Source organism: Sinocyclocheilus anshuiensis, unplaced genomic scaffold (assembly GCF_001515605.1).
Source record: "Sinocyclocheilus anshuiensis isolate Anshui unplaced genomic scaffold, SAMN03320099.WGS_v1.1 scaffold1137, whole genome shotgun sequence".
In the NCBI taxonomy this organism is placed as follows: domain Eukaryota; kingdom Metazoa; phylum Chordata; class Actinopteri; order Cypriniformes; family Cyprinidae; genus Sinocyclocheilus; species Sinocyclocheilus anshuiensis.
The window spans coordinates 161354-187008 of NW_015558597.1; the positions used below are offsets into that span (position 1 = coordinate 161354).

Below are 25655 nucleotides of genomic sequence, written 5' to 3' on the forward strand. Positions count from 1 at the left end.
GATATCGTCCTCTTTTGGAAGACCAAACAAAGTAGTTTCGTTTCACAACGACGCACACGTCTTCACAACATGGCTGCAACAAAACTACAGTGAGACTAAAAGTTACGCCTTCTTTCTTTGCGTGAACATTTGGGCGGCGTTATGCAAATCTTCCCACATAGTGAGGTAGACATGTGGGGGCGTGTTAGAATGAGCCGTTTTAGGTAGGTGTGGCTGACTCTGAACTTTTATAAAGAATATCTCTTTGGATTTGAGACTTTAGTCTTTGCAACTTTACAGATCTTCTTTATGCACCAAGAGCTTGTAACACTCCAAAGAGAAAGGAAAAATTGAAATTGCATCATATGACCCCTTTAAAGCATTCTTTTTTGATCAACACTTGAATATAGGTAGGTTTCATAAAAAGGCATAATTTTGAGCAAAAAGGTGATAAAATCAAATTATCAAAAACTACATCTGGGTAATATTCAGTACGATTATCAAAGCATAAATCCAGTAAATCGCTTCCATCAACACCTCCAAAGCTTGCACAGACATATACCACTTCCTGGATCAACATTTTACTCTGTAACATTATGCAGTTTTCATTTATATGCTGTCTGTTGCTGATGATCACATTATTTTTCATATGCATCTGTTTAATTAAGAGATCTTTACTTAAGAGATCTTAAGAGAGCTAGTTTCTCCGTGCTGTTCACGTGTGTTTTTGTTCGGGAGGTTTTGTTCTCGTTCAGAAGATGTGTAATAGCGCCCCCGAGTGTGTAACAGTGAAAACACGGAAAGCCGTAAAAACTCGTCTTTGGCGGGGAAGCGTTTTCTTCTAAAAGACTAGATAACTCGTCAATGGCGGGGAAGGAGTTAACTAACACAATACAACAAGACGAAGCCGTTAGCTAGCAAGGTATTTAAAAGGTAGCCTACTTTAATTTAAAAACCTGCAATATTGAGTTAATACATATCAAAAACACAAACCAACACATTCTTACCTGTGAAAGTTTATCCAGTTTGTTCAGAAATTTAAATGTAGGCGGTTTTACAACCAGGTACTGCATAATGTTGTTGTCATGAAATTGATTTTTAGTGTGTGACATTCACACAGTTTTCCATTAAATTACATTATATTTGTCTCAAATCATTGTTAATGTACATAAAGACTTCACCCTGGGCTGGAAGATTGTGTATTGTGCATTTTTCAGTGAAATGTTTGTCTTTCTGTGGCTCTAATAAAGTGTGTATGCTTCAATAATATAGATCAGTACCGTTGCTAGGCATAGGCAAGGGTGCCACCAGCAGGAGGGGGCACCAATGAGCGCATGTACTGGCACTACATTTTAGCAGGGTTGTGATAAAAGAGTGGCACGGCTAACCAGAAATATGATTACCACCCCCACTGGATCCCCCAACATCATTGGGCTACAGTACTGTCAATCTGACAATGCTTGTATGCCATTGGATCAGAGTGCTGTAAATTGCTGCCGGATTGTTGCATGCAAAGTTTGCATTTGGAGTGCTCAACAACACTGTTAGATCAGTGGGTTCTGTCAGTGCTTTGGCAAAGTAGCGTGTTTTTTTTTTTTTTTTTGCTAAAAGTTCAAAGTTTTAGCTAAGTTCAAAGACCAATTTAAAATATTGGTACTGTAAAAAGGTGCACAAAATTAGTATTTTGTTAAGGCAGTATTTGTGGCAGTTGAGAAATCACGCTGTAAAATTGGTCCAAAGGGTGTGCTTTTTTGCACCAATGCATTGTTAAAGGATCAGTGTGGTGTGTGTAATATTCACATATAAAAATTTAACGGCTAATTAAAAAAATATTTGTATAGTAAAATTCACTAAATCACAAGATCAATACATCCTATATTAAACCGCTTTGTTGAATTTAGCGCATCCTTGCGGAAATGCTGAATTAATTCACTACTAACAGCACCAATCCATTCTTAAAATAATGACATAAAATACAAAAACACTTATGTAAAAGAATCATGCCCACAACTAAAGTTTAGCTGCTAAAATGTGAACACTTAAAACAATAGCTGTCTCATTTAGAAGGCTGCGCCCTCCGGAGGTCGCATCCTCTGTAGGATGCATATAATTAAAAACAAAGTTTATCCGTTTTTACCGAGGCAATTTAAGAAGTTGTAAACACCACATCTGCTGCTTGTGTGTACATCTGCCGGCACCAGCATTTATCAAATTAACAACGGTTGTTTATGGCGACGCAAAGAATTGTGGGTTATCTGTAGCAGCGAAGGATACACCTCATGCATCCTCTGAATTCCTGTGAAAGAAGGTCGAATGGTGGATACGTTAGCCGAGTGCTAACGTGGCTAACTGATGAAACCATACAGTTTGTAAACCAAAATATGTCTACTGGCTAACTAACTCGCTCGTCTCTCCCGCATTAATCCTATAACTGCCGGTGCAGCAAAATAAACAGCAATTTCACTATGATTATAAAGTCTGTGTGCTACACTACATTCTTTATTATTAAACGAAGTAATTAGAACAACGTCAGTCTTCATTAATCGACACATTCTTAGGAAATAGTGGGGATTATGCAAATGTATTACCCAGTGACGTATACCAAAAGGCAAAGGCAACAGGCAAAATATTTGAAAATATGACGACTCGTTAAGGCGATTCAGAATCGACTCTCTCTTTTGAGAGACAATATCTTTATTTATCATGCACTTTTTTGATGAACAACTTTGCAGATTGTTTTCATTCAAGGGTAGCTACATTATAAACTGCAAAAGATATTTTTCAAAAACCCATATGACCTGCTCTTTAATGGAAGCAGCGTTATAGAGAGCAGAGTGTCACGTCATTTAAAGGGAAAGTTCACGCGTCAATGAGTAACAAAGGAATAAGTAGCTGGAGTCTGATTACTTTTATTTGACTGATCAAGTTTTTTATGTAGTTTGGGGGGTAATTTTTTTTTTTTTATAGGTTTGACTGAAATAATAATGACATAATGGACACTTTAAATCAACATTTCAAACAGCCACAAAAAAAAAAAACACATAAAGACAAAAAGTAGTCATTGATAATATCTAAACATGTGTCCAAATTCAAATGTAATAAAATTTATTGGGGGGGTTGGATTTTGTCTGGGGCGTCAAAATGGCTAGAAACGGCCCTGATATAGATCACACTTTTTCTTTCCATTTTGCTCTGTTTTTTTAAACACTGAACTTCAAACTCATCTATGGCGCTTTTTTTATCATTCTTGAAGTGAACTTTTGCCCGTTTGGTTATTAAATAAACTGTTTTAGACTGCTGCTTGAATTGAATGTGACTCGTCCGGTGTGTGCGATCCCTGCAAGTTCTCCTAGATGCATATGTATGTTATTTCAATGCTATGGCCTTTGTGTAGATATTTAAAGATGGCCATCTAGTTCGAGTGTGTTAATTTCAACATCTACTAATACATTTTTACATTTTGAAGTTCTGATAACATTAGGTAATGAACTATGAACTAACTTTAATGATCAGTATTTATACTACAGGGCCGGTGAATGCTTGAATCTGATTGGCTGACAAACGTTCTAAGGTGTGCAATTGTTTTCAGGGAAACACGGCTAAAGTAGTTCCAGGCAGGTCTTGACCTTTACATGTTCAAATCACTTTGTCAAATGATTTCAGTTTTTTCAAAGGTCCTAACAACCTAAAACAGCAAAAGAACCAAAACCCACAACGACACTGACAAAGCAAATAAATATAGTAAACAGTAGGATAAAAATGACATTATTTCCATGTTTTTGCCACAAAATAACGTTTTATTATGTACGGAAAGCACATACTCTAATTCTCCCGCTCTCTCTTTCTTACAGACAGACACACATACAGTACTGACACTCGCACACACGTGCTAGGTCTAAAATTATGTTTTGTAATTAGCAACGCAAAAACTATCGGTTGATTAATCCGTTTCGGCCAGTGTGGTTCATCCTAGCTATCTGTATCGGTAAAATCCACTATCTGTCGACCTCTAGTTGATCAGAATCAAGGTCTTAGTAATATACCAGTTTAATGTAGTGAATTAAAATAGTAGCTGTTTTGGGATGATGGATGATTCCAGTGGTTTGTTTGCTGTTTGTCGACTTTCAGTTCCTGCATGCAGCAGTGCAGAGGCTTGAACAGAAGATTGACAGGCAGATGTCAAATGAGGTACTGACCTTTAAAGTCACTGATCCAGGGCTTAACAATAAGAATGACCCAGGGCCAGCTGACAGTACCGACACGTACCCAATTTATGCTGTTAATTCAGTTTGCGCGTACATGTTAGAATGTTTTACAACTGTTGCCAAGTATGAACTCTTATTAAAAAAAAAAAAAGGTTATTTGTTGTCAATTTATCTTGTGCAGAAATCTTAATGTTTAACATTTGAAAATTTTTTTAGTTTAAAAATGTATTACATTTGAATTGTTTACTGTGAAAATGTCACCAGTGCAAGTTCAGAGCTGAACTACAAAACCAACTAGACCAGCAGAAAAAAAAATCTTATTGTTGAACCCTAAGATGTGCATTTTGCTGATGTGCTCAATGGCTGTTTTTCCATGTTTAATGTGAGATTTTTAAAAATTTTATTCTGTTCTCTTAAAGTCGTCGTATGAAAGGAGCTCAGCGAAGCTGAAGAATGGTCCAAAGGTTTGTCCATAAACCATTTATCACTATTTATTGTTGATTACATTTAATCTCACCAAAACCAATTCTGGAGTTGATCAAGAGCTTAAAGATTATTCAGTGTGACTAAGAAAATAAAAAACATGATAGTTCAAGAAAGTGACTGGTGAGTGGCTAGAGGACAAAAGTAGACAATAGACTTCCAGTTCATTATGCATTATGCATAAGTCTCAGTACAGGTACAAGTCACAAAATCTGTGATCAGTTAATATTGTCTTTTCTCTCCTCTTGATCTTTGGGGTTTGTATTACTTTGAAGAAGACTTGTATAATATGGCCGAAAAGAGTTTTCCATCTGATCTGACACATCCTGTTTTCTAACAACTCTTGATGGTCATTTAGGACTTTGTAACTTAAGACTGTGTTTACGAGGTCACTTGCCTAAAACATGCATTTTTACATAATTTTGTGTCTTTTTGTCCATTGAAGCGCAAAAGAAAAATGGATGCTGCTTTAATTGTGTTAAATATTTTTAACGTGTTAAACTGAAAATAAATAAATTAGCCGCACAATGAACATGTTAATTTTGACAATTTTAATAGTGATAATGTATCGCACATCTCTCAGAGAGGGGCGTCTCTGCCTGCTGAAGACAGGCAGCTGTCCTGGTCTTTGGCCCAGCAGCTTGATCCACCAGTCCAGAGAAACCCCCGCTGGATCCCTCCCTGGAAACGAGGGCTGGACAGGGCAGACCTTCAGCAGGCTGACAACAGCAGCCTTCAGTCGGGCAAACCTCCTGGCGGTGGACGCGGTCGCAGGGGGCGCAGCAGCAGATCCCAGTGTCAGTCTCAAACTCCTGATCCTGCTTCACTCGTGTCAAAGCCCAATGGAGATGCGATCCGCACTGCATCTACAGATGATCCACAGTTGTGCCAGGTAATGAAGAACGGCTCTCAGGCTAACACTGGCTCAAAGCGTCAGCAGAAAAGAAAGAAAACCTTGGCTCAGGTGGACGAGGAGGAAATTGAACTGGAGAAAATGCCCAACAATAAAGAGGCTACACTTGAAGTTCAGGTTGACAACAAAGGTAGGATATGGACAGTATGATGTAAATACTTGGTCTTAAGATTGTCTGAGATGAAGGAATAAGCTTTTAAAAATGCAGTTTCATGGCTACATTTTCAACTTCTTAGAAATTTAATCTAAGAAGTCATGGTGACATGTTAAAAAAATTCAATTTTTAACAAAAGTTTTGATTTGCCTTTACTGATATAACCATCAGCTAAAATGTTAAAGTTGTGATGAAACTGTAGTATTGACAGATCTTTTCTGTCATATTGTGACGAACATGCAAGTTGAAAAAGAAAAAAAAAGAAAAATGTAGGGAAGCATTTGGTTCTGTCCATCAGTTGTTGATGGGATTTTGAGATCTAGGCATTGCACTCAACATATGTGCTGGGATGGGGTTTAAGAGGACTAAATGATTTTATTAATATTTAAATTAAGTTATATATATAAATACATACACCATTTGGAGACCTGAACTAATGTAGCCTTTAAGTGCACCTAGGAAACTCATTCAAGTCGGAAACGACATACAAGTAGTCTAAACAAATTATATTATGAACAATAAATCCAAATAACTCTTTAAGTTCCAAATGATGAAAAATATTCATTTCTATCACTTATTCATCCATGATATCACAAGTAAATGTAAAGCAAACTGAAAGTTGATTGATAAACCCCATATGACTATATTATATATTTATATTCTAGATCAGTGTTTCAAATTGACGCCCCCGCCAACGTCAGAACTCAGCAACTGGTGTATTTGTCAACTCAGTCATGCATGTGCTTGGGATTTGTAATTACATTTCTAACTCCATCTGAAGGGCACATTATCTTGCCATGTTGTGAAAAAGTAAAAAAATAAATAATAAATAAAAATCCTGCCAACTAACTGCTTCTTGTAAATCACACTATAAACTGACTCCAATTTGGATATGTAAATTTAAGGCAGAACTTTGATACAATAATGTATGCCTCTCTGTCTTTTGACTTTAATGTATCAAAATATGCATGTATATATAAAAGTTTTAAATTTTCAATAAATTGTATTGTGACAAATATTTCACATTTTTATGTTTAATATTTTTAGTTGAAATACCAGTGTTGTATGACATGGATTAGTGAATTGCCTTTTTTTTTTTTTTATAAATACATACACCATTTGGAGACCTGAACTAATGTAGCCTTTAAGTGCACCTAGGAAACTCATTCAAGTCGGAAACGACATACAAGTAGTCTAAACAAATTATATTATGAACAATAAATCCAAATAACTCTTTAAGTTCCAAATGATGAAAAATATTCATTTCTATCACTTATTCATCCATGATATCACAAGTAAATGTAAAGCAAACTGAAAGTTGATTGATAAACCCCATATGACTATATTATATATTTATATTCTAGATCAGTGTTTCAAATTGACACCCCCGCCAACGTCAGAACTCAGCAACTGGTGTATTTGTCAACTCAGTCATTCATGTGCTTGGGATTTGTAATTACATTTCTAACTCCATCTGAAGGGCACATTATCTTGCCATGTTGTGAAAAAGTAAAAAAATAAATAATAAATAAAAATCCTGCCAACTAACTGCTTCTTGTAAATCACACTATAAACTGACTCCAATTTGGATATGTAAATTTAAGGCAGAACTTTGATACAATAATGTATGCCTCTCTGTCTTTTGACTTTAATGTATCAAAATATGCATGTATATATAAAAGTTTTAAATTTTAAATAAATTGTATTATTGTGACAAGTATTTCACATTTTTATGTTTAATATTTTTAGTTGAAATACCAGTGTTGTATGACATGGATTAGTGAATTGCCTTTTTTTTTTTTTTTTCCACACAGTAATGATCGGAAGCCCCTTGAGGAAGGTGTGGATCCCGCTGTCTGTGTACAAGGAGGTGTTTACGGCGGTGGAGCCCCAGAAGGCTGTAGTGCCGGTGCTTCATGCTCTCTTCCCCATCAGCACTCTGTCCTGCAGTGCGGTCACAGGAAACCCTGCAAAAGGCATCCAGCAACTCGACCCCAACAAAATAGAAGCCCTTCGAGGTAAATACAGTCTCAAGTACACATGTTTGGGACTGAGGTGGATCTCTGGTCTTGTGCACAAAAAAAGTGTTTAGTCATTGCTCCCCAAAAGGCTTTAATTGAGTGATTTTGTACACAGCAAGGCACTTACCTGTATGTCCAGTGAATGCTTTTTCATAATTGATGAATTAAAAATTCTGATTTTTTTATGCATTGATGCATAAACGTTTAAGAGAGAATTTGTGAATCAGTTTTTTTTTTTTCAGCCCAGTTTGGTCCCAGATTTGATTTGTGTGCCATTACCATTAATTACTAAATGGCGTAAAAATGTTCATGGGTTTTAAAACAGGTTTTTTTTTTTATTCCTGTGTACATTCAGAGTTTCTAGCTGAGATGTACCCACAGTTTGACGTCGGCGTGAGGGGTGTGTCGTGGGCACAGTGTCTTGGAGTGATAAACAACGTCACCAAAGACCTCAAGAAAAAAGCTGAAAAAACATCACATCTGCCAACAGAGGTGTGTCTGCTAGTTTTCTGCTAGCACTTATTTCACCTGCAAAATATGTTTTCTCCTTCGTTCAATAGTTGAAGGTGATTAAACCGTGCTACTGTGCTTTATTTCAGGTTTGTGACACAAGAAGTGATTGTTCATACTCCGGAGGATCTGACACTCGTACTCTGTGCAACACGACTTGTTAACCTAAACCTGTTTTATTCACTTCAGTCAATCATCTAAACTGATACAATGTTCGTAACTGAAGTGCAAGTCCCAGTTTTGACAACGGCTGTCTTTTTTTTTTTCTCTCTTCTATAGCTGCTAAGTTTCAATGGAGAGAAAATTTTTGGATACGTAATATATTAATTCTTTTGTTCTTAATAAATCCATATATTAACCACTTTTGTTTAAACATCTATATATTTATGTACATTTTATGTTGCTAAATTAAAGTCTTTTTTTTTCAGATTTCATGTTTAGAATAATAAATGTCAAAGTAAGAACCAGTATAAATCACAAATGAAATGAAATACTAATCACACATTCTAGAAAAACAACCAGTAACTGCTACTGACAGCATTTCTTGACACAAACAGTCACTGTGTACAAACACCTCTCCAAACGAAGATTTCACCTCTGTATCGAGCAGATATTCAGCACTAGCGTATCCCTCTCTTGATGCCCATCTTGCGCTCATATCGAAACTTGCGGATAGTGCTGTTTATAGCGCCAACGCAAACCTTCCAGTCGCTTCCATCTTCCTCCAGCTTCATCCAGGAGAAACGCTCCAGCAGGTGCTCTGAAGAAGAACAGGAACAGAGAACTAGTCCTTATTCAAAGCTACCTCTTTTCCACCATCGGGTATCCAGTCTGCTACCATTTTAAAAAACTAGCCATCTACAGTGCCGCTGATCAGATATCTCCCCTCGGAGCGCGGAGATCTTGTTGTGGTCGAGGGCCTGAATGCCGCGCCGTACACGTTACTGCACACCAGCACATCCTCTGGGAAGATGAACTTAATCAGGTATCGAGCGATGAGCTCAGGATGTGTTCGCAGATGTGCTGCAGACAAGGCAAACTCAGGAACCGAGATACACTGGAAAAACAGACGAAAATAAGACTGAGTATAATAGCTGTGTGAGTACAATGTCAGTAAATACAGTTTCAGGACGGATCCAAAGAAGTAGGGCTGGGCGATATTGAATATTTACAACATATTTGCAATTATTTTGTCGATGATATCAAAGTATTACTATTTTAGAGTGAAAAATATTTACATCTAACACTATATATGGTGTATGTCTACCTTCTCTCTAAAATGAAATGACGTTCATTTCAGTTGTGCATTTATTTAGCCATTAATTTTCCTGAAGACTGTCATCGTAAAATGTCTATTGACAAACATGCAATTTTAGTTTTTAAAAAGTCGTCAATTGAGCAAAATTCAAATTCGTGACTTCCTGACCTCAAAGTCCAGCCCTAATAGGAGCTGCATTTCATTCACAGATGTGATGTTTCAGTCGGCACTGACCGCTGTTAGATTCCCAGTCAGTGCGCATGCCGTGATCTTCTGTGGTGTGGCTCATCAGCGTTTCCTGCTGTTTCTGCTCCGTGTCGCTGTCAGACAGTTCAACATCAATCTCTGCAGCTGCTGCACATGAATCTGTCGTTCTGTTCTCAGGGTTCACTTTTTCCTTCACCTTCAGCTGTAAAGGAAACTTTTTAACTTGTGTTAACCTTTTTAGGTTAAAATGTGTATTAGGGAAAGTGTTTGTTTTTATGTGCAGTAACTAGGGCTAGGTAAAAAATATCGATATCTCGATTTTAATCAATTCTCATTTGTACGGAACGATATAGATTCTTAAATCCCAAGAATCGATTAATCTAGCCTGTTTTCAGTTAATGGATGGAACACTGAAGGGCACTTCCCATCCAATATATCACAATAAGTATTGTGCTTTGGTACTTTTAATATGAAACAAAGTCTCAGATTTCAAATTCTATCCATTGTACTGCAGTATTTAAACAATAAATGCCGTTTTGGCGCTGTTTAATGTAGAGTGACAGATCGAGGCGCACGTGAACTGATCATCTCCTCCACATTAATACCAGTTTCAGCACAAAATAAACATGACTAAACATCCGAAGGTAAGTTAAAAGAAAGAGTACAACTTTACAATCCGTATACTGTCTCAAGTGAGTATAATTACTGATTATATTCTTTTAATAATTTAAAAGATCAATTTAGTTGATAGGTAGGCCCATCGGTATCGATATCGACGATACTGGGCTTGAAAATATCAGTATCGGATCGAAAATAAAATAAGAGGTATCGCACATCCCTAGCCTTCACGAGACCAGAAACGCTGTGTAATCCGCCCCGTTTGAAAAGAGCCTGGTTGTTAGTCACATTTAATGTCGACTTTTAACTTCACGGGGCAATTGCAAAAGTTTGCACATGCAAAAGCCCATTCAACATGCCCATGTTAACTTCAAATAAGCGTATTACTGTGGTTTACATTACACATTTCATCGTAGTAAGCATTGGCTTATAAAAGAAAGAGACCGCGCGATATCTTTTAACGTCAAGGAAACACAAATATATCATACTGCACACCAAAATTAAACCTAAAATTCATTATAGTAACACAGGTTTTGACATTAAGTGTTTTATGGATTAAACGAGAAGAAAGACCACGTTCCCTTCACTTAAACAGCTCATTTCCGTCAGACATATTCATACAATGCTTATTCAATGTTTTTATATATGTTGTACGTTTGTGTATAAATACATACATTTTAAATAATACGTTTACACCTTTTTTTTAATATACAATTATTGATAAATTCAGTCCAAGTACAAATTCAGTTCCACTTACCTGACGTGTGAACTTGACATGCATATAACAGCCTAAATATAAATTTTTCTTCGGACGCGACTTATCCGATGTTTTTGAGTGGATATTTATATGTTGCATGTTTTTGTCGATAAATTTAGTCTAAAAAATAACATTTATTTAGTGGCACTTACCTGACTCGTGAACTTAACAAGATGGCGCTGTTTCTCCCGCGAAGTCACTCAGGCTCGTGCACGTGCACGTGCAGAATGATCTCAGTGTTGGCTGGATTAGTTTTCATTAGTTTAGTCAACATTAGCATAGCTAATTGTTGACTGGATTTGAAAATAACCGTTCATTCAATGTTTTTCAAATATATTTGTGTAGACTTAATATAATATGTCCTCTCAACTAAGCCCAAGCAATAGAATTAGCTCAACTTAAATATTTTTGCCCTTCCAACATTTTGTTAATTGGATTTTTTTACAGTGCAGGCTACAGCACATTAAATAATAAATACTTTAACACCAGATATATGAAGTCAAAGCAAACAGGTTTCCAGAAGCAGCAACAACTTTTGAGCATATACAGCTCCCTTAAGGAGTTTACTCTTAATTATTGAATTAATATTTTTCTGCAATTAAAGTTTATTAGAACTATTAAATGGTCCTTTGTAGTTGCCCTAATGAAAAGCTAATTCTTGAATCCAGAGTTAACTATAGTATTAGTAAACCTTGATAAAATTGACTTATTGCCTTTATTTGAACCACTATTTAATAGGCTATAGCATAAGTATCCTATAACAATTTTCGTGACATTAATAATAAATATCATTAACCATATTTCTGCAATGTCAGTACAGGTGCATCTCAATAAATTAGAATGTCATGGAAAAGTTCATTTATTTCAGTAATTCAACTCAAATTGTGAATTAACTCTTCCATGACATTCTAATTTATTGAGATGCACCTGTAAATGCATGTTAAATAGCCTAGGTGTGGTGCTGTGGATTAAATTTGCTTATTTACAGTTTTGTACAGTTTACCTCTACACTCCACTTTACATGGTCGGTGCTACTGCTATTCAATCTGGTTTCCTCTAGCTTCACCACGGAGTCTTTACTGTTCAAACATAAGTGCCGTGTGTGGAATTCAAATGGGAAAGCGCTGCTTATTATCACTTCAATAGAGCGGCGAAAGTGTCGAGCTAGTTGCGGGTGGGAGTCCAGCTGTTCTCTTGCGCTGCGCGGTTTAATCAGGTAACTTAGCGCCATTTCTTCACTTGGCTTTTAGTGTTTGTTTCCCATGCGCTACAGTAAAGCCAAGGCGATTAAAAGATACCCGCAACTCTAGTGTAAATGAGTACAAAGACATTTTTTATCGCTCATATCTTTTGGACTGAAATAGCGCAGACACACATATGTGGGGGCGTGGTGGGATTGCGGCAATCGGCACACCGGGAAAAGCTCGGGTGCTCCCGATGGCCAATCAATTCTAGGTCTAATTTTCCTTTCCTCCACAGCCAATCACGTTGGGCCCCCTCAATCCGCTGGCCCTGGGGCTTCAGCCCCGCCTAGCCCTTATGTTAAAGGTGGGGTCAGCGATTTTTCAAAAACGCTTTAGAAACTGATTCGGGCCGACTAGCAAAACAAACTTGTAGCCAATCAGCAGTAAGGGGCGTGTCTACTCGTGATGTTCCGGCCCTGCCTACATGCTTTGTTGAATTTTTTTTCTTTGTTTGTTCATTTTTATTGTATATTTTTTATTTGCCAACTCCTGTCTAACTTTTGTACTGTTTATGATAGCCTATACAAGTTTACCCCATATATTATGAACCAATTGCAATAGATCCTTCAGAAATCATTATAAAGTGCTAATTTGCTGCTCAAGAAACGCTGAAACGTTTTTTCAAGATTCTTTGATAAATAGAAAGTTAAAAAGAACTGCATTTATTTGAAACAAATCTTGCGTAAGATTTGCTGTTATGTTTGATTCATTTATTTGTTGAGCAAAGTATTGATTTATACAAAAATAAAATAACTTGCAGCACAACTTTTGAATGGTAGTGTAGCCTATCACATTCACAAACATTTTAAGCACATTTTCAACATTGATAATATTCAGAAATTTTTCTTGAGCAGTAGCCTAAATCAGCATATTAGAATGATTTCTGAAGGATCATGTGACAAGACTGGAGTAATGATGCTGAAAATACAGCTTTACATCACAGGAATAAATTACAGTTTAACATATATTCACATAGAAAACAGTTTAATTGCAATGATACTTCACAATATAACTGTTTTTGCTGTATTTTTCTTTAAATAAATGCAGCCTTGGTGAGCAGAAGAGACTTGTAAAAGAACATTTTTTCTTTAAAAGAAAAATATTCCGTATGTGTGTGTTGGAAAATTTTTTTTCTTTTTTTAAATTATATAATTTATTTTTCTACTGAAGTTCTTACAGTCATCACAGTAGGGCTTATGTACAAATTCACTTGTCTTCAACAATCAATTTCAAGAAAATCACTGTCAGCCTTTAAATTGCCTGATGTGACAAATGTTCCTGTGTTGTGGTAATATTAAATGAGAGTATCGATAATAATATGTTAATCATTGTACTGATGTTATTTTTATTTATTTATTTATTTTTATGTCATGAAGGTTTTTTCTGTGCAAAGAAGGTCTGTGCTTCTTATTTGTTTTGAATATCTTCAAAAAAATCAAAAAATCTAATATCTTATTTGACTGTATACAGTCCTGCTTTGAAGGTTCTTCTGAAATAGGCCTTTTACCAGATAACAGAGAGATAGTTGATGCATAAGTCAGATAATAGTGTCCTTTAGGCTGCACCCACACTCAGAGAAGCAGGAGAGGGTGACGGAGGGCAGTCACCGGTGGAGAGTGTGGCATTTGTGTATTTGGGAGGGTTTGTGTTCGGAAGCATGAATGTGACATTGTCAATAAGCTGCTGTGTAAGATAAATACACAGCTGCTGCTTCACTAGCTTGATGCGGCTGTCAGGAACACAGCAAATAAATATGTTGAAGGTGGATTTTCATAAGAGCTTTTTAGGGTATGTATCCGTATTTTAAAAAGCCAATTTATGCTCTACTCACAACAATTTATTAACAAAACATGCAATTTTCTTCCTCGTTTGAATGACAAATACAAAACAGCATACTAGTGATGGGCGAAAAAAAGCATTTCACAACTCAATCAACTGATCCGAATGCTTTGCAAAATGGCTCACTGTTTTGAAGCGCTCAAAACGTCACAAGCTGGTCAAAACTGTGTAAATGCAATGAAATCTCTGGCCAAACATGCATAAAAACACCTTTTACAAACCAACTGCAAATGTTTTATTGAACGTGATCTATTAAGTGCAATTTACAAATAATGTCATAAATATGAACTGTCTGTTTAAAATGTGTTTGATTAAATTTCAGGGATTATTTTGGCCAATAAAAGACTATCAGGCCAATTAGAGACTACTAACTACAACTCTTCCTATTTTACAAATGAAAAATGTCTACAAATTTATAAAACTGATCTCAGGTAGGGTAAAAGCCACAGACACTAGTTAATGAGTTCACAGAGATCGACCACTAGCATCAAACCGTTGACATTATGAAACATTTCTAAACAGTTGTGACCTAATGAAGCCTCGTTTACTGAAATCACAAGGCTTTGGCAGTTTGATATGCGCTCTGAACCACTGGTTAATAACAAATGATTCACAAAACTTCTGAAGCTTCATGAAGCAGTGCTTCAAGAGTGCCCATCATATACACACACAAATACTCACTGAAAGACGCAGGGTCCAGAAACTTCAGACAAGACTTCTGAAGTCATATGGCTGACATGACTTTGAGCAGCTACACGAGACAGGAAGTGAATAAGCAAGCACTCAGTGGACATTTCTCTTTGAAACTGCGGCGAAATGTGCAGTAAGGTACGTAAAAACAGTGTTGCAGAAAAGTACCCAGAGGTAGGTATTTTTATGAGACCAGGTTGTCATTGTGACATCATGGAATGTTCAGGTGTCTATGACAGCATGATGGAATGTGAATCCAGCTGTTCCCATGCATAGAGAACCACACAGATATGTGTGTGAGTGAGAACTACCAGTGTTGTGCATCTATTGTCATGTTTGACGTTGTTTTGTTAATGAGATTACACTGTAGAACACTTGTAACCTGTAAATGTCCCATATTTACCATAATTTGATGGTGTCAGTACTGCATATTACAGCTTTACTAAAATGACACCCAGGTTTCATGACAATTACCTAAATTCTATTAGTATTCTATTATTTCACAGCCTAAGTTCAATGTCTAAGTTCAATTTCATTTGAATCTACCTGTATTAAATATATGCAATATAGAGTTAAAGATAGCACATATACACAGAAATAACATTTTGAAAAGAAAAGTTGTTTTTTCTTCAACCATTTATTCAAAACACCAACCATCAGCTGAAAACAAGTTTAAACATAAAAGCAACTTAACATGTGAGCCAGTTAAATACTGATAATGTAATAATATAAAATGTAAAATATAAAATGTAATATACAATATGAAATCAATAAAAAACAATTTAAAATGGTGTGTAATTACATACAGTGGGTACGGAAAGTATTCAGACCCCCTTCAATTTTTCACTCTTTGTTATATTGCAGCCATTTGCTAAAATCAGGGTCTGAATACTTTCCGTACCCACTGTATATCTAAACTATGATCTATACATTTAGGTACAATAATCAAATGAAAAAGATGACTACTTAAGACATATATATGCAATATATAGCCTAAATGCATAGAATATCTGTAGCAACGTCCTCAAAATGCCTGCAACAACTTATCTGAGAAACTACAGTACTGTGAAAATGTTTAGACACTTGTTTTTTAAATAATGCATTGGGAGGTTTTTATTTATTAATTCATTTCTGTTAATATGTTCAATCAAATGAAGTAGACACATGATGAAAACAGTATTGTGCATGGAGATGTATAGCTGAGACAGGTGTCCACAGCGTCAGTGTTTTATGCACTGGACCAGCTGATGTTTTGTCAAAGTGTGAAAATGTGTTCAGTAAAATTGAATTAATGATGTAACAAACTAAATACTGTAAGCATTGATAAAATGTATTGCTTTAACTAAGAGTCAATTAAATGTACTGTTATTCATAGTATTAAAGAAGTTTTGTCTTGTTAGTTTCTGTGTCACTGTCAGAATTCATGGTTAATGTGTTCATTACTGCAACTTTCTTATAAAATGTAAGTGAGAGAGTGAGTTTTATCTAGAAATAGCAGAGCTGAAGCCACCTGACTGAAGCAGTGTGGATGCAAAATATTCTTTGATTATAGCTTGTAGGCAGTGGAGACAAAGAAACTAGTGTAGGACAGTGTCAAGCAGGTCAAATGCATGGAGCCTAGAGTCTGTTTAACAGAAAAATAAGAAAGATTTCAGTACTAGTTATTCAGATACCAGAACAAACAATGTAACAGTCACGAGAGCAAAACTCACTTGAGGGACTCCAGTTTGCAATTTGTATCTTCCAGAAGATCGGACAAGAATTTCACTGAGTTTCCAGGTTTATTCAAGCTTAGGTTCAGTTCTCTGAGGTGTGAGGGGTTTGATCTCAGAGCTGAAGCCAGAGCAAAACAACCTTCCTCTCCGATACTGCATTTACTCAACCTGCAAAGAGAAGAAATAAGAAAATGTGGTGAAGATGTGGTGGCTGATTTGTATAAAAAGAAAATTTTGTTTGCTAAAAAGTCAATGTCTTTACTATACTCTTTCATACTATTCATCCTTCAGTATGCTTCTGTTTTCTGTTACTTAAACTTCATGGTAATCACAATCACCTCTATTTATCAAAGGGATAGTTCACTTCAAAATTGAAAATTCTGTCATCATTTCTGACCCTCATGTCATTCCAGATCCAGAAGACATTTGTTCATCTTCAAAACACAAAACACACATCTCTGCCCTTTCACTGAAAGTTCATTCACCTAAAGATTTGATGCTTCAAAAAGTTATTATAATCATAAAAAGTTAAGATTATGATAACTTCATAAAGGGTCATAAAACCTAAGTAACCTTACTTGCTTGACTTGTGAGGACAAACCTATTTTGTTAATGTGGAAGTTCAATCATGCTTGTTTGTCACATGAACGAAACTCTGGTTTTTGCATGTCAAGAAAGCATGGCTGAGTTTCTGTTTACCATATTTTATGTTATCTATAAAGTATTTGTGTACAGTATTTGTGTTGATCAGTGTTTGCATGTGAATAAAAGCCGAAATTATATTGTTCATATTAAGTGAGCATGTCTCTTCTCACTTAATTCATATTGATTAGGATTACTTACGTTTTGGTCAAAGGAACTTTCAATAGAGGGAAAGAAATCTCTCAGATTTCATTATAAATATCTTCATTTTTGTTTCTAAGATGAACGAAAGTTTTATGGATTTGGAACAGCATGACGGTCAACTGATGTCAGAATTTTCATTTTTGAGTCAACTTAGTATATGAGTGCAGCTTATGTAATAGCTTAGTGTATACAGCTCACGTTAGTTTCTCTAGTTTACACTGTGGATCCTCCAGTAGATTGGATATCAGCTTAATTCCTGAGTCTTGAGGTTTGTTTGAGCTGAGATTCAACTCGTTTAGGTGTGAGGGGTTTGATCTTAGAGCTGAAGCCAGAGCAGAACAACTTTCCTCTCCAATACTGCAGTTACACAACCTGCAAAGAGAAGGAAAAAAAAGAAAAAGAAAAAGAAAAAGAAAAAGAACACTTTGTAATGTGGTGGCTGGTCTGTCAAATAAGAAAATTTTTAAATAGGCAACTCATGTCTTTAGCACTCTATTTCACTATGCTTCCCTTTTCTATTACTTAATTAGACTTCATCACAAACACCTTTATTTATTAAGTATATGAGTGCAGCTTATGTGATAGTTTAATGTATAGCGCTCACTTCAGTTTCTCTAGTTTACACTGTGGATCCTCCAGTAGATTAGAGAGCAGCTTTACTCCTGAGTCTTGAGGTTTGTTTGAGCTGAGATCAAACTCTCTCAGGTACGATGGGTTTGATCTCAGAGCTAAAGCCAGAGAGCCAGAACCTTCCTCTCCAATACTGCAGTTAGACAGTCTGCATAACAGGACAAAAAAAAAACTCTCACACTTACAGATATACATATATAAGTGGAATTGGTTGACTCAGGTTGCTCAGAACACATGGCACTAAATGAAATAACTGTTTTCCAAGAAATTCTTGCAGAAGCAAAGGTCAAGTTTTTTATATAAATAAAAAGAAAAGTGGATAAAATAGAAATAGAATAGAGAGTGTAAGTCTTAGCGGGTCAAGTATTTTAGTAAAGTAAATCAAGTAGATAGAACAGAAATAGAATATGGAGTCATTTCTAGTGTTGGAGGGTCAAGTGTAGAAATAATGTGAAGCACTATATAAATAAAGGTGATTTGACTTAATAAATAACCATCCAGTGATTATAAACACATTTTTATTTATGCATTTAGCAGGTGCTTTTATCCAAAGCGACTTAAAGGGGTCATATGAAGCGATTTAAATTTTTCCTTTCTCTTTGAAGTGTTACAAGCTCTTGGTGCATAAAGAAGATCTGTAAAGTTGCAAAGACTAAAGTCTCAAATCCAAAGAGATATTCTTTATAAAAGTTGTCAACCACGCCTTCCTAAAACGCCTCGTTCTAACACACCCCCACGTCTACGTCACTATGTGGGAAGATTTGCATAACGCCGCCTAAATGTTCACGCAAAGAAAAAGGCGTAACTTTTACTCTCGCCTAAGTATTGTTGCCGCCGCCGCCATGTCGTGAAGGCGCTGTGCGTCGTTGTGAAAGCGAAACTACTTTGTTTGGTCTTCCAAAAGAGGACGATATCCGCTTCGTCATGCCTGGAGCTGATCTGTGCTGGTCGCTGAGGAAATACTTCAACTTCACGCTGTGGATCGCCGGATCGGCTTTCACCGTGGACGAAGCCAGCACACCTCGCTTTTCAGAACGATGAGCTTTGTAAAAATCGACACGTTTCAGAAAGACGGGGCATAGAGGAGAAACAATAATGTACAGTATGTGGAAAATAATGTGGTTTTTGAACTTTAAACCACATAAACACATTTCATTACACCAAATACACAAAATAATGTTCTTTTTAGAAGCATCATATGACCCCTTTAAAAGAGAAACACAAGCAATTCTCTACAGAGCCAACAATATATATAAGAAACATGGTAGATGATATTTGATTGGATTTCATAAAAGTATACTCACCCTACTTTTATGCAATCTAACTGTAGTTTTACTCTTTTCTATAACTGTTATACTCACTGTAGTGTCTTCAGTTTACAGTGTGGATCCTTCAGTAGATCAGAGAGCACCTTCACTCCTGAATCTCCTGGTTCATTTCCACTCAGATCTAGTTCTCTCAGGTGTGAGGGGTTTGATCTCAGAGCTGATACCAGAATAGCAAATCCTTCTTCTCTAATGCTGCTCTTAAACAACCTGAAAAGAGAAAACATTTCACCTACAAGCATGATGTGTCTAATGCTGTACTTGTACCCTAAATTAACATTTTACATTTTTGTCTGAACACATTTTATACTGGGCTCCCACTTGAACAGTCTATAACCAGCAATGCTTGTGCATCAATTGCTAAAGGACAAAGACATAAAAACACACTTCTTTGGTGACATAGTTAATTTTGCAGTCAAAATCAAAATGACAAATCCTTCTTTAGCAAATCCTGTGCAGCACTGCCGACGACTTCCATAACCTGAATGAAGCATGTTGATGGGTGTGCTCTTACTCCCGCTTTGGTAGATGTGTGCGCACGCTCTTCCTGGAGAAGTGCCCATAAAAGGAATTCCGCCCTTTATGATGTCATACAGGGACATATTTGAAAAAACTTTCCAAAAATTATAGGAACCCTGAAGGAGTGTATTTGGCACAGAAATACTCTAACACACGTTCGGCTCATTTTTTGAGACTTTGGTCATGTTTAGCTTGAGAATCAAACTCTTTGGCAGTATAAATAAGTCAGAATGCATGAAATAGCATTAGACATCTCCTTTAACAATTACAGAAAGAAAAATTGTGAATATCAAAAACTTACTGTAGTTTCTCTAGTTTGCAGTTTTGATTTTCCAGTAGATGAGAGAGCATCTTTACTCCTGAATTTTCTGGTTTATTCATACCCAGGTTTAGTTCTCTAAGGTGTGAGGGGTTTGATGTTAGAGCTGAAGCCAAAGCAGCAAAACCTTCCTCTCCAATACTGCAGTTACTAAGGCTGCAAAAAGACATATAAAAACTATTAATATTTTTAGGTCAACAAAAACAAAACATTATTTGATAGATGAAGATTAACAACATGTAATGAATAATATTTTTTGTTGAGTTTCTATGATAATTAAATAAGACACATCATTTTTTTATTAGAATAAAATGTTAAAATAACCTTACATCAATATACATTTTGCAAACAGCAAAAATGTGTTTCGCAAAAACATACATGTATACATTTTTATTCTCAGGTAAATGTATCTTCTTGGGATGATTAGATATTTTTGAAGTGAAATCTAAAGGCATCTAAGCATTCATTTCATACTGATAGACAGTGTTGGGGGTAATATATTACAAGTAACGCGAGTTACGTAATCAGATTACTTTTTTCAAGTAACTAGTAAAGTAACGCATTACTTTCCATAAAAAGTAACTAAGTAATGCAATTAGTTACTTTTTTTATGGAGTAATGCAATATTGTAATGCATTACTTTTAAAAGTAACTTTCCCCAACACTGCTGATAGAGACTAATAGTCCATATGGTAATGGCACTCACTATAGTTTGCCCAGTTTGCATTGTGGATCCTCCAGGAGACCAGACAGCAGGTTTACTCCTGGGTCTCCAAGTGTATTGTCACTGAGATTCAGTTTTCTCAAGTGTGAGAGATTTGTTCTCAGAGCTGAAGCCAAAGCAGCACAACCATCCAGTGTAATACAGCAGTTTGACAACCTGCAAAGAAAATGACTCTTAACACTCTTCCTAACTAAATTATAATGTTGTTTTGCTCTTATGCACCTCTCCAGAATGTCCCATTCAGCTGAAATAAAACTAGATATTTTGGGTGGAGATACATGTTCAAAATACTCTTATCACTACAAAATGTAAGACAGCATACTGTAATGTCTCCAGTTTACATTGTGGATTCTTCAGTCCAGCACAGAGCAGCTTCACTCCTGAATCCTGCAGGTTGTTGTTGCTCATGTCCAAGTCAGCCAGACTTGAGGAGTTTGAGCTAATGACTGAGGCCAGTGCTGAACAGCTCTTCTCAGTCAGATTAGAATCACACAGCCTGGGAGAGAAATAATGGAAATGTTTAATTTGATCAACAATCTTAATAATGTGCCATCTTACAGTATGCTGGGTTTCATCTCAGGAAGGCTGTGTCAATGTTCAGTTTAGTTTGTATGTCAATAAGGAGCACAATCTCTTTCATCAAATCTGTTACTGCATCTCATCACACTCATTAATGTTTCTTCCCTTTATCATCCACTTTAACTTCCCTATTCCTTTCCCAGTTGCACCCAGTTATCCTACGATCTTCCTGCACCTTTGGTTTACAGGTTTACCTGGCTTTGTTGTCCTGTTTATTTATCCTATTAATATATTCAAATGCAATAAATACATTATTCAATACATTACATACATTAATACTTTAAAAATGCAATTCATACACTCAGTCACTTTAGCATGTTTTTTAAATGTATGAATTAAAATTAATTTGACGGGGTAAAAAAATGTCAAGATGATACAACTATCCTGCACTTAGCACTTATAAAACACATTTTGATGCCTTATTCTGCATGAGCATATTTTAGTTCCCTTAATCTCTACCCCATACCTGAACTTAAACCTTACTAACTATTACTAAGCATCAAATTAGGAGTTTACTGAGTCAAACATTTCAATTAATAGTTAGTTAATAGTGAGAATTTGTCCCCAAACTTAAGTGTGACTGAATTAAATATTTACACCACATCAATAATTGTAGGCTTTTTTTTAAATGGTATAAAAGTTTTTGCATAACATATGAACCAATCATGAATACAAAGAATATATATATATTTTTTTTTTTTACAGATATACTGTACACATACTCACTCCGCGTTTCTAGAAGCTTTTACCACTGGCAGCAGTCTCAGAAGACATTCTTCTGATTGATCATATTTACTCAGCTTAAACTCATCCAGCTCATTTTCTGAGTTCAGCAACACAAACCCCAGAGCCGACCACTGAGCAGGAGAGAGTTTCACTCCAGAGAGACCACTGGGACCTGTTTCCTTCAGGTATGCTTGGACTTCCTGCACTAGGGAATGATCATTCAGTTCATTCAGACAGTGGAACAGATTGATGGATTTCTCTGGAGAGGGATTATCCTTGATTTTCTCCTTGAGATATTTAATGATTTTTTGTTTGTTTATTAGGCATACATTCCCGGTATGTGTCAGTAGGCCTTGTAAGAGACGTTGATTTGACTCCAATGAGAGGCCCAGAAGGAATCGAACGTAAAGGTCCAGGTGCCCATTGTCACTCTGCAAGGCTCTGTCCACTTCTCTTTTTAGCAAATCAGTCATTGTGGAGCTAAATAGTTTAAAATGCTTGGTAGGTTTTAGGATTAAGGAAAGAAACTTGAATAAAGCAGCAAGAAACTCCTGAAAGCTGAGATGTACAAAGCTGTACACCTTCCCCAGGTACAGTCCAAACTCCTCTCTGAAGATCTGGGTACACAGTCCTGAATACACTGACACTTCTCTGACATCAATACCACACTCTCTGAGGTCTTCCTCATAGAAGATCAGGTTGCCTTTTTCTAGCTGTTGAAAAGCAAGTTTTCCCAGGGAAAATACATTCTCTGTTGTCTGCTGAAGATCTATATCAACGTTTTCTTGGTATTTCTGGCTTCTTCGTTTGATCTGATAGATTAGAAAGTGTGTGAACATTTGAGTGAGAGTCTTGGGGATCTCTGCACTCTCTGCTTCACTCAACATTCTCTCTAAAACATTGGCTGAAATCCAGCAGAAGACTGGGATGTGACACATGATGTAGAGGCTCCTTGATGATTTGACATGTGTGATGATTCTATTGGCCAGACTCTGGTCACTGATTCTCTTCCTGAAATACTCATCCTTCTGAGGGTCATTGAAACCTCGTACTTCTGTGATCTTGTCGACACATTCGGCAGGGATCTGATTGGCTGCTGCTGGTCGAGAGGTGATCCAGAGGAGAGCAGATGGAAGCAGATTGCCCTTAATGAGGTTCGTCAGGAGAACATCCACTGAGGCTGACTCTGTTACATCACATAAGATATCATTGTTCTGGAAATCTAGAGGAAGTCGACACTCATCCAGACCATCAAATATGAACATGATTTTATAGTCATCACAATTTGGTAATCTTAGCTCTGTGAAAAACTGACGGAGAAGCTCCATCAGACTAATATTTTTCTCCTTCATCAAATTGAGCTCCCTGAAAGGAAGTGGAAATATGAAGTGGACATTCTGATTGTCTTTTCCTTCAGCCCAGTCCAGAATGAAATTCTGCACAACGATTGTTTTTCCAATTCCAGCAACTCCTTTAGTCAGTACAGATCTGATGGGCTTGTTTTGTCCAGGTAAGGCTTTAAAGATGTCATTGCATTTGATTGGTGCTTCCGGTGTCTCTGGTGTCCAGGCTGTTGTCTCAATCTGTCTCACCTCATGTTGACAACTCATCTCTCCCCTCCCTCCTTCTGTGATGTAGAGCTCTGTGTAGATCTCATGCAGAAGAGTTGTTTTTCCTTGCAGTGAAATTCCTTCATGAATTTTACAAAATTTCGCCCTCAGATTGGATTTTAGTATGTGTTGACCCATGGGGGTCAGTTCTGGTAGACAGAAGGGCATTCAGTCATGTTCGGCAATTAAAGCATCATGTACATTTTCATTTACATTTAAGCATTTTATCCAAGTGACTAACATTGAATTCAAGGTGCATATTTTATCAGTTCAGCCATTCCCTACAAATTTAATCCATGACCTTTCTATTGTTAGTTTCATGATGTACTATTTGAGGTACAGGAATGCCGATTTACTAAAGACATTCTTATATGATCCCTTGTAATTTTGGTTGTGTTAAAGCATGTTATCAATGCAAATAGATTAAAATGCACATTCAACGAGATCTAGCAAGCCTGAAAGGCAATTGAGAAAATGTTTTGTCATATCACAGAAGTAAAATTGGTTTAGAATAGGATTTCATGCACTCTTTAAGGTAAAACAGATAAACTTATTATACGGCCCAGAGCTCTTACTGGTCTGTAATGTGTTGGCGAGGTCTGTCTGGTTCATCTTCCTCAGGACGTGCAGTGTGATCTTCAGAACCGCATCTCTGACATCGGTCTGACCTTCGTCATCCTCTTCCTCTCTCACAGAGCATTGTGGGTAATCTGGGCTCAGCATTTTCTTAAACTTCTTTAGTTCATTTTTAATCAGAGAAATGACTGTGCGCTTAAGCATCTGAAATCAGTGTTTAAGGAACATCATCACATGGATCACACAAGTTAAAACGTGTGGTTGTGTTAATGACTCAAATGTGTCTACACCCACACACAATAACCACAATAAAAGCAGACAAGTAACCACCATAAAACAGACAAATACACACCTTAAAGACTGCATTCTTGTGTTTTTTACTTGAGGAGTGAGGCACATCATGACTGTGACTGTAGTTCATCAGAAAGAGTTTATCAATATTTACACTGCATGTTAACAACTTTTCATTTAATTTTCTACTATGTACTGTTTTTACAGTTGTCCTGTATAAATGTACCTATAATATATTCAGTAGACTACATACACGCTTTACACCTGGCATTAACATACATTGTAAATTCAGATTTCTGTCCGTCAACTATTAAGTGATTATTTGACGTGTAACCACTTTACATAGTACTTTTCATTGCACACTTCAGATAATCATCACATTTGGTTTAAGTTAAGCCAGTTAAAAACCTGCTAGACCTGTTAAACCGTGATACTAACCTCTTTTCAGCAAAAGAGTTTCTCTCTTTGAAATTAATATCAGGATTCCTTGGTCCTTGGACTGGTCACTCTTCAAAGACACACCACTACGGTCAGATTGGGATGATCTCTTCTGAATTGAACTGGTGTAAAAAAAAAAATGGCCAGATTATGAATTCCCAGAATTAATTGTTAACCAAAGGTTATTTCATGAGGGAAAAGCCCTTTCGCAAAGAGTTAGTGGATCATGTTGATAGTAAATTCTCTACACCTGTGGTTCCTCCAACAGGACTTCATACATCCACTAATAATTCATTGTGAAAAAAATGACTCCTACAGCATTTGTTTACATTTAGAGTCTGAAATAAGTGTAGGACACTGAATATATTACTTCACTGTACATGTATAATCCAGTATTCTAACCTCTTTGAAGATTTTGTTTTATATTTCAGTGAAAGTCTAAATCTGGAGGTCATGTTTCCTTGTTAACGGGACCGCAT

The 25655-nt window shown here is 36.4% G+C and overlaps 2 protein-coding genes across 3 annotated transcripts in view; one reads left to right on the forward strand and one right to left on the reverse strand.

The window, feature by feature from the left end:
• Positions 1-8673, forward strand: part of LOC107680057 (uncharacterized) — a 13372-nt gene extending 4699 nt beyond the window's left edge. For both annotated transcript variants that reach the window (XM_016475818.1, XM_016475819.1), the window contains 6 exons: positions 4108-4167; positions 4604-4648; positions 5251-5710; positions 7549-7752; positions 8111-8247; positions 8355-8673. In XM_016475818.1, coding sequence (XP_016331304.1) covers positions 4108-4167; positions 4604-4648; positions 5251-5710; positions 7549-7752; positions 8111-8247; positions 8355-8429 — 981 coding nt within the window. In that variant the 3' untranslated portion in view covers positions 8430-8673. The remainder of the gene's footprint in view (positions 1-4107; positions 4168-4603; positions 4649-5250; positions 5711-7548; positions 7753-8110; positions 8248-8354) is intronic.
• Positions 8674-15992: 7319 nt separating this feature from the next.
• On the reverse strand, positions 15993-24874 carry LOC107680059 (NACHT, LRR and PYD domains-containing protein 12-like). The gene is made up of 11 exons (XM_016475820.1): positions 24800-24874; positions 24447-24651; positions 22262-24020; positions 21279-21452; positions 20939-21112; positions 20215-20388; positions 19431-19604; positions 18044-18217; positions 17638-17811; positions 16591-16761; positions 15993-16502 (listed from the first exon to the last, which is right to left on the reverse strand). The coding sequence occupies exons 1-11, from the start codon at positions 24866-24868 to the stop codon at positions 16496-16498; spliced, it is 3255 nt and encodes a 1084-aa protein (XP_016331306.1). The 5' UTR covers positions 24869-24874; the 3' UTR covers positions 15993-16495.
• Between the last annotated feature and the right edge of the window lie 781 nt (positions 24875-25655).

Bases quoted from the DNA above. Each gene is read 5' to 3' on its own strand.
- LOC107680059 (XM_016475820.1), bottom strand. From the start codon at position 24,868: ATGAACTACAGTCACAGTCATGATGTGCCTCACTCCTCAAGTAAAAAA. The intron at 24,021-24,446 runs GTAAGAGCTCTG...TCTGTCTACCAG, and splicing joins CGCCAACACATTACAGACCA to AACTGACCCCCATGGGTCAA. The intron at 16,762-17,637 runs GTGAGCTGTATA...TTCTCTTTGCAG, and splicing joins TGTAAACTAGAGAAACTAAC to GTTGAGTAAATGCAGTATCG.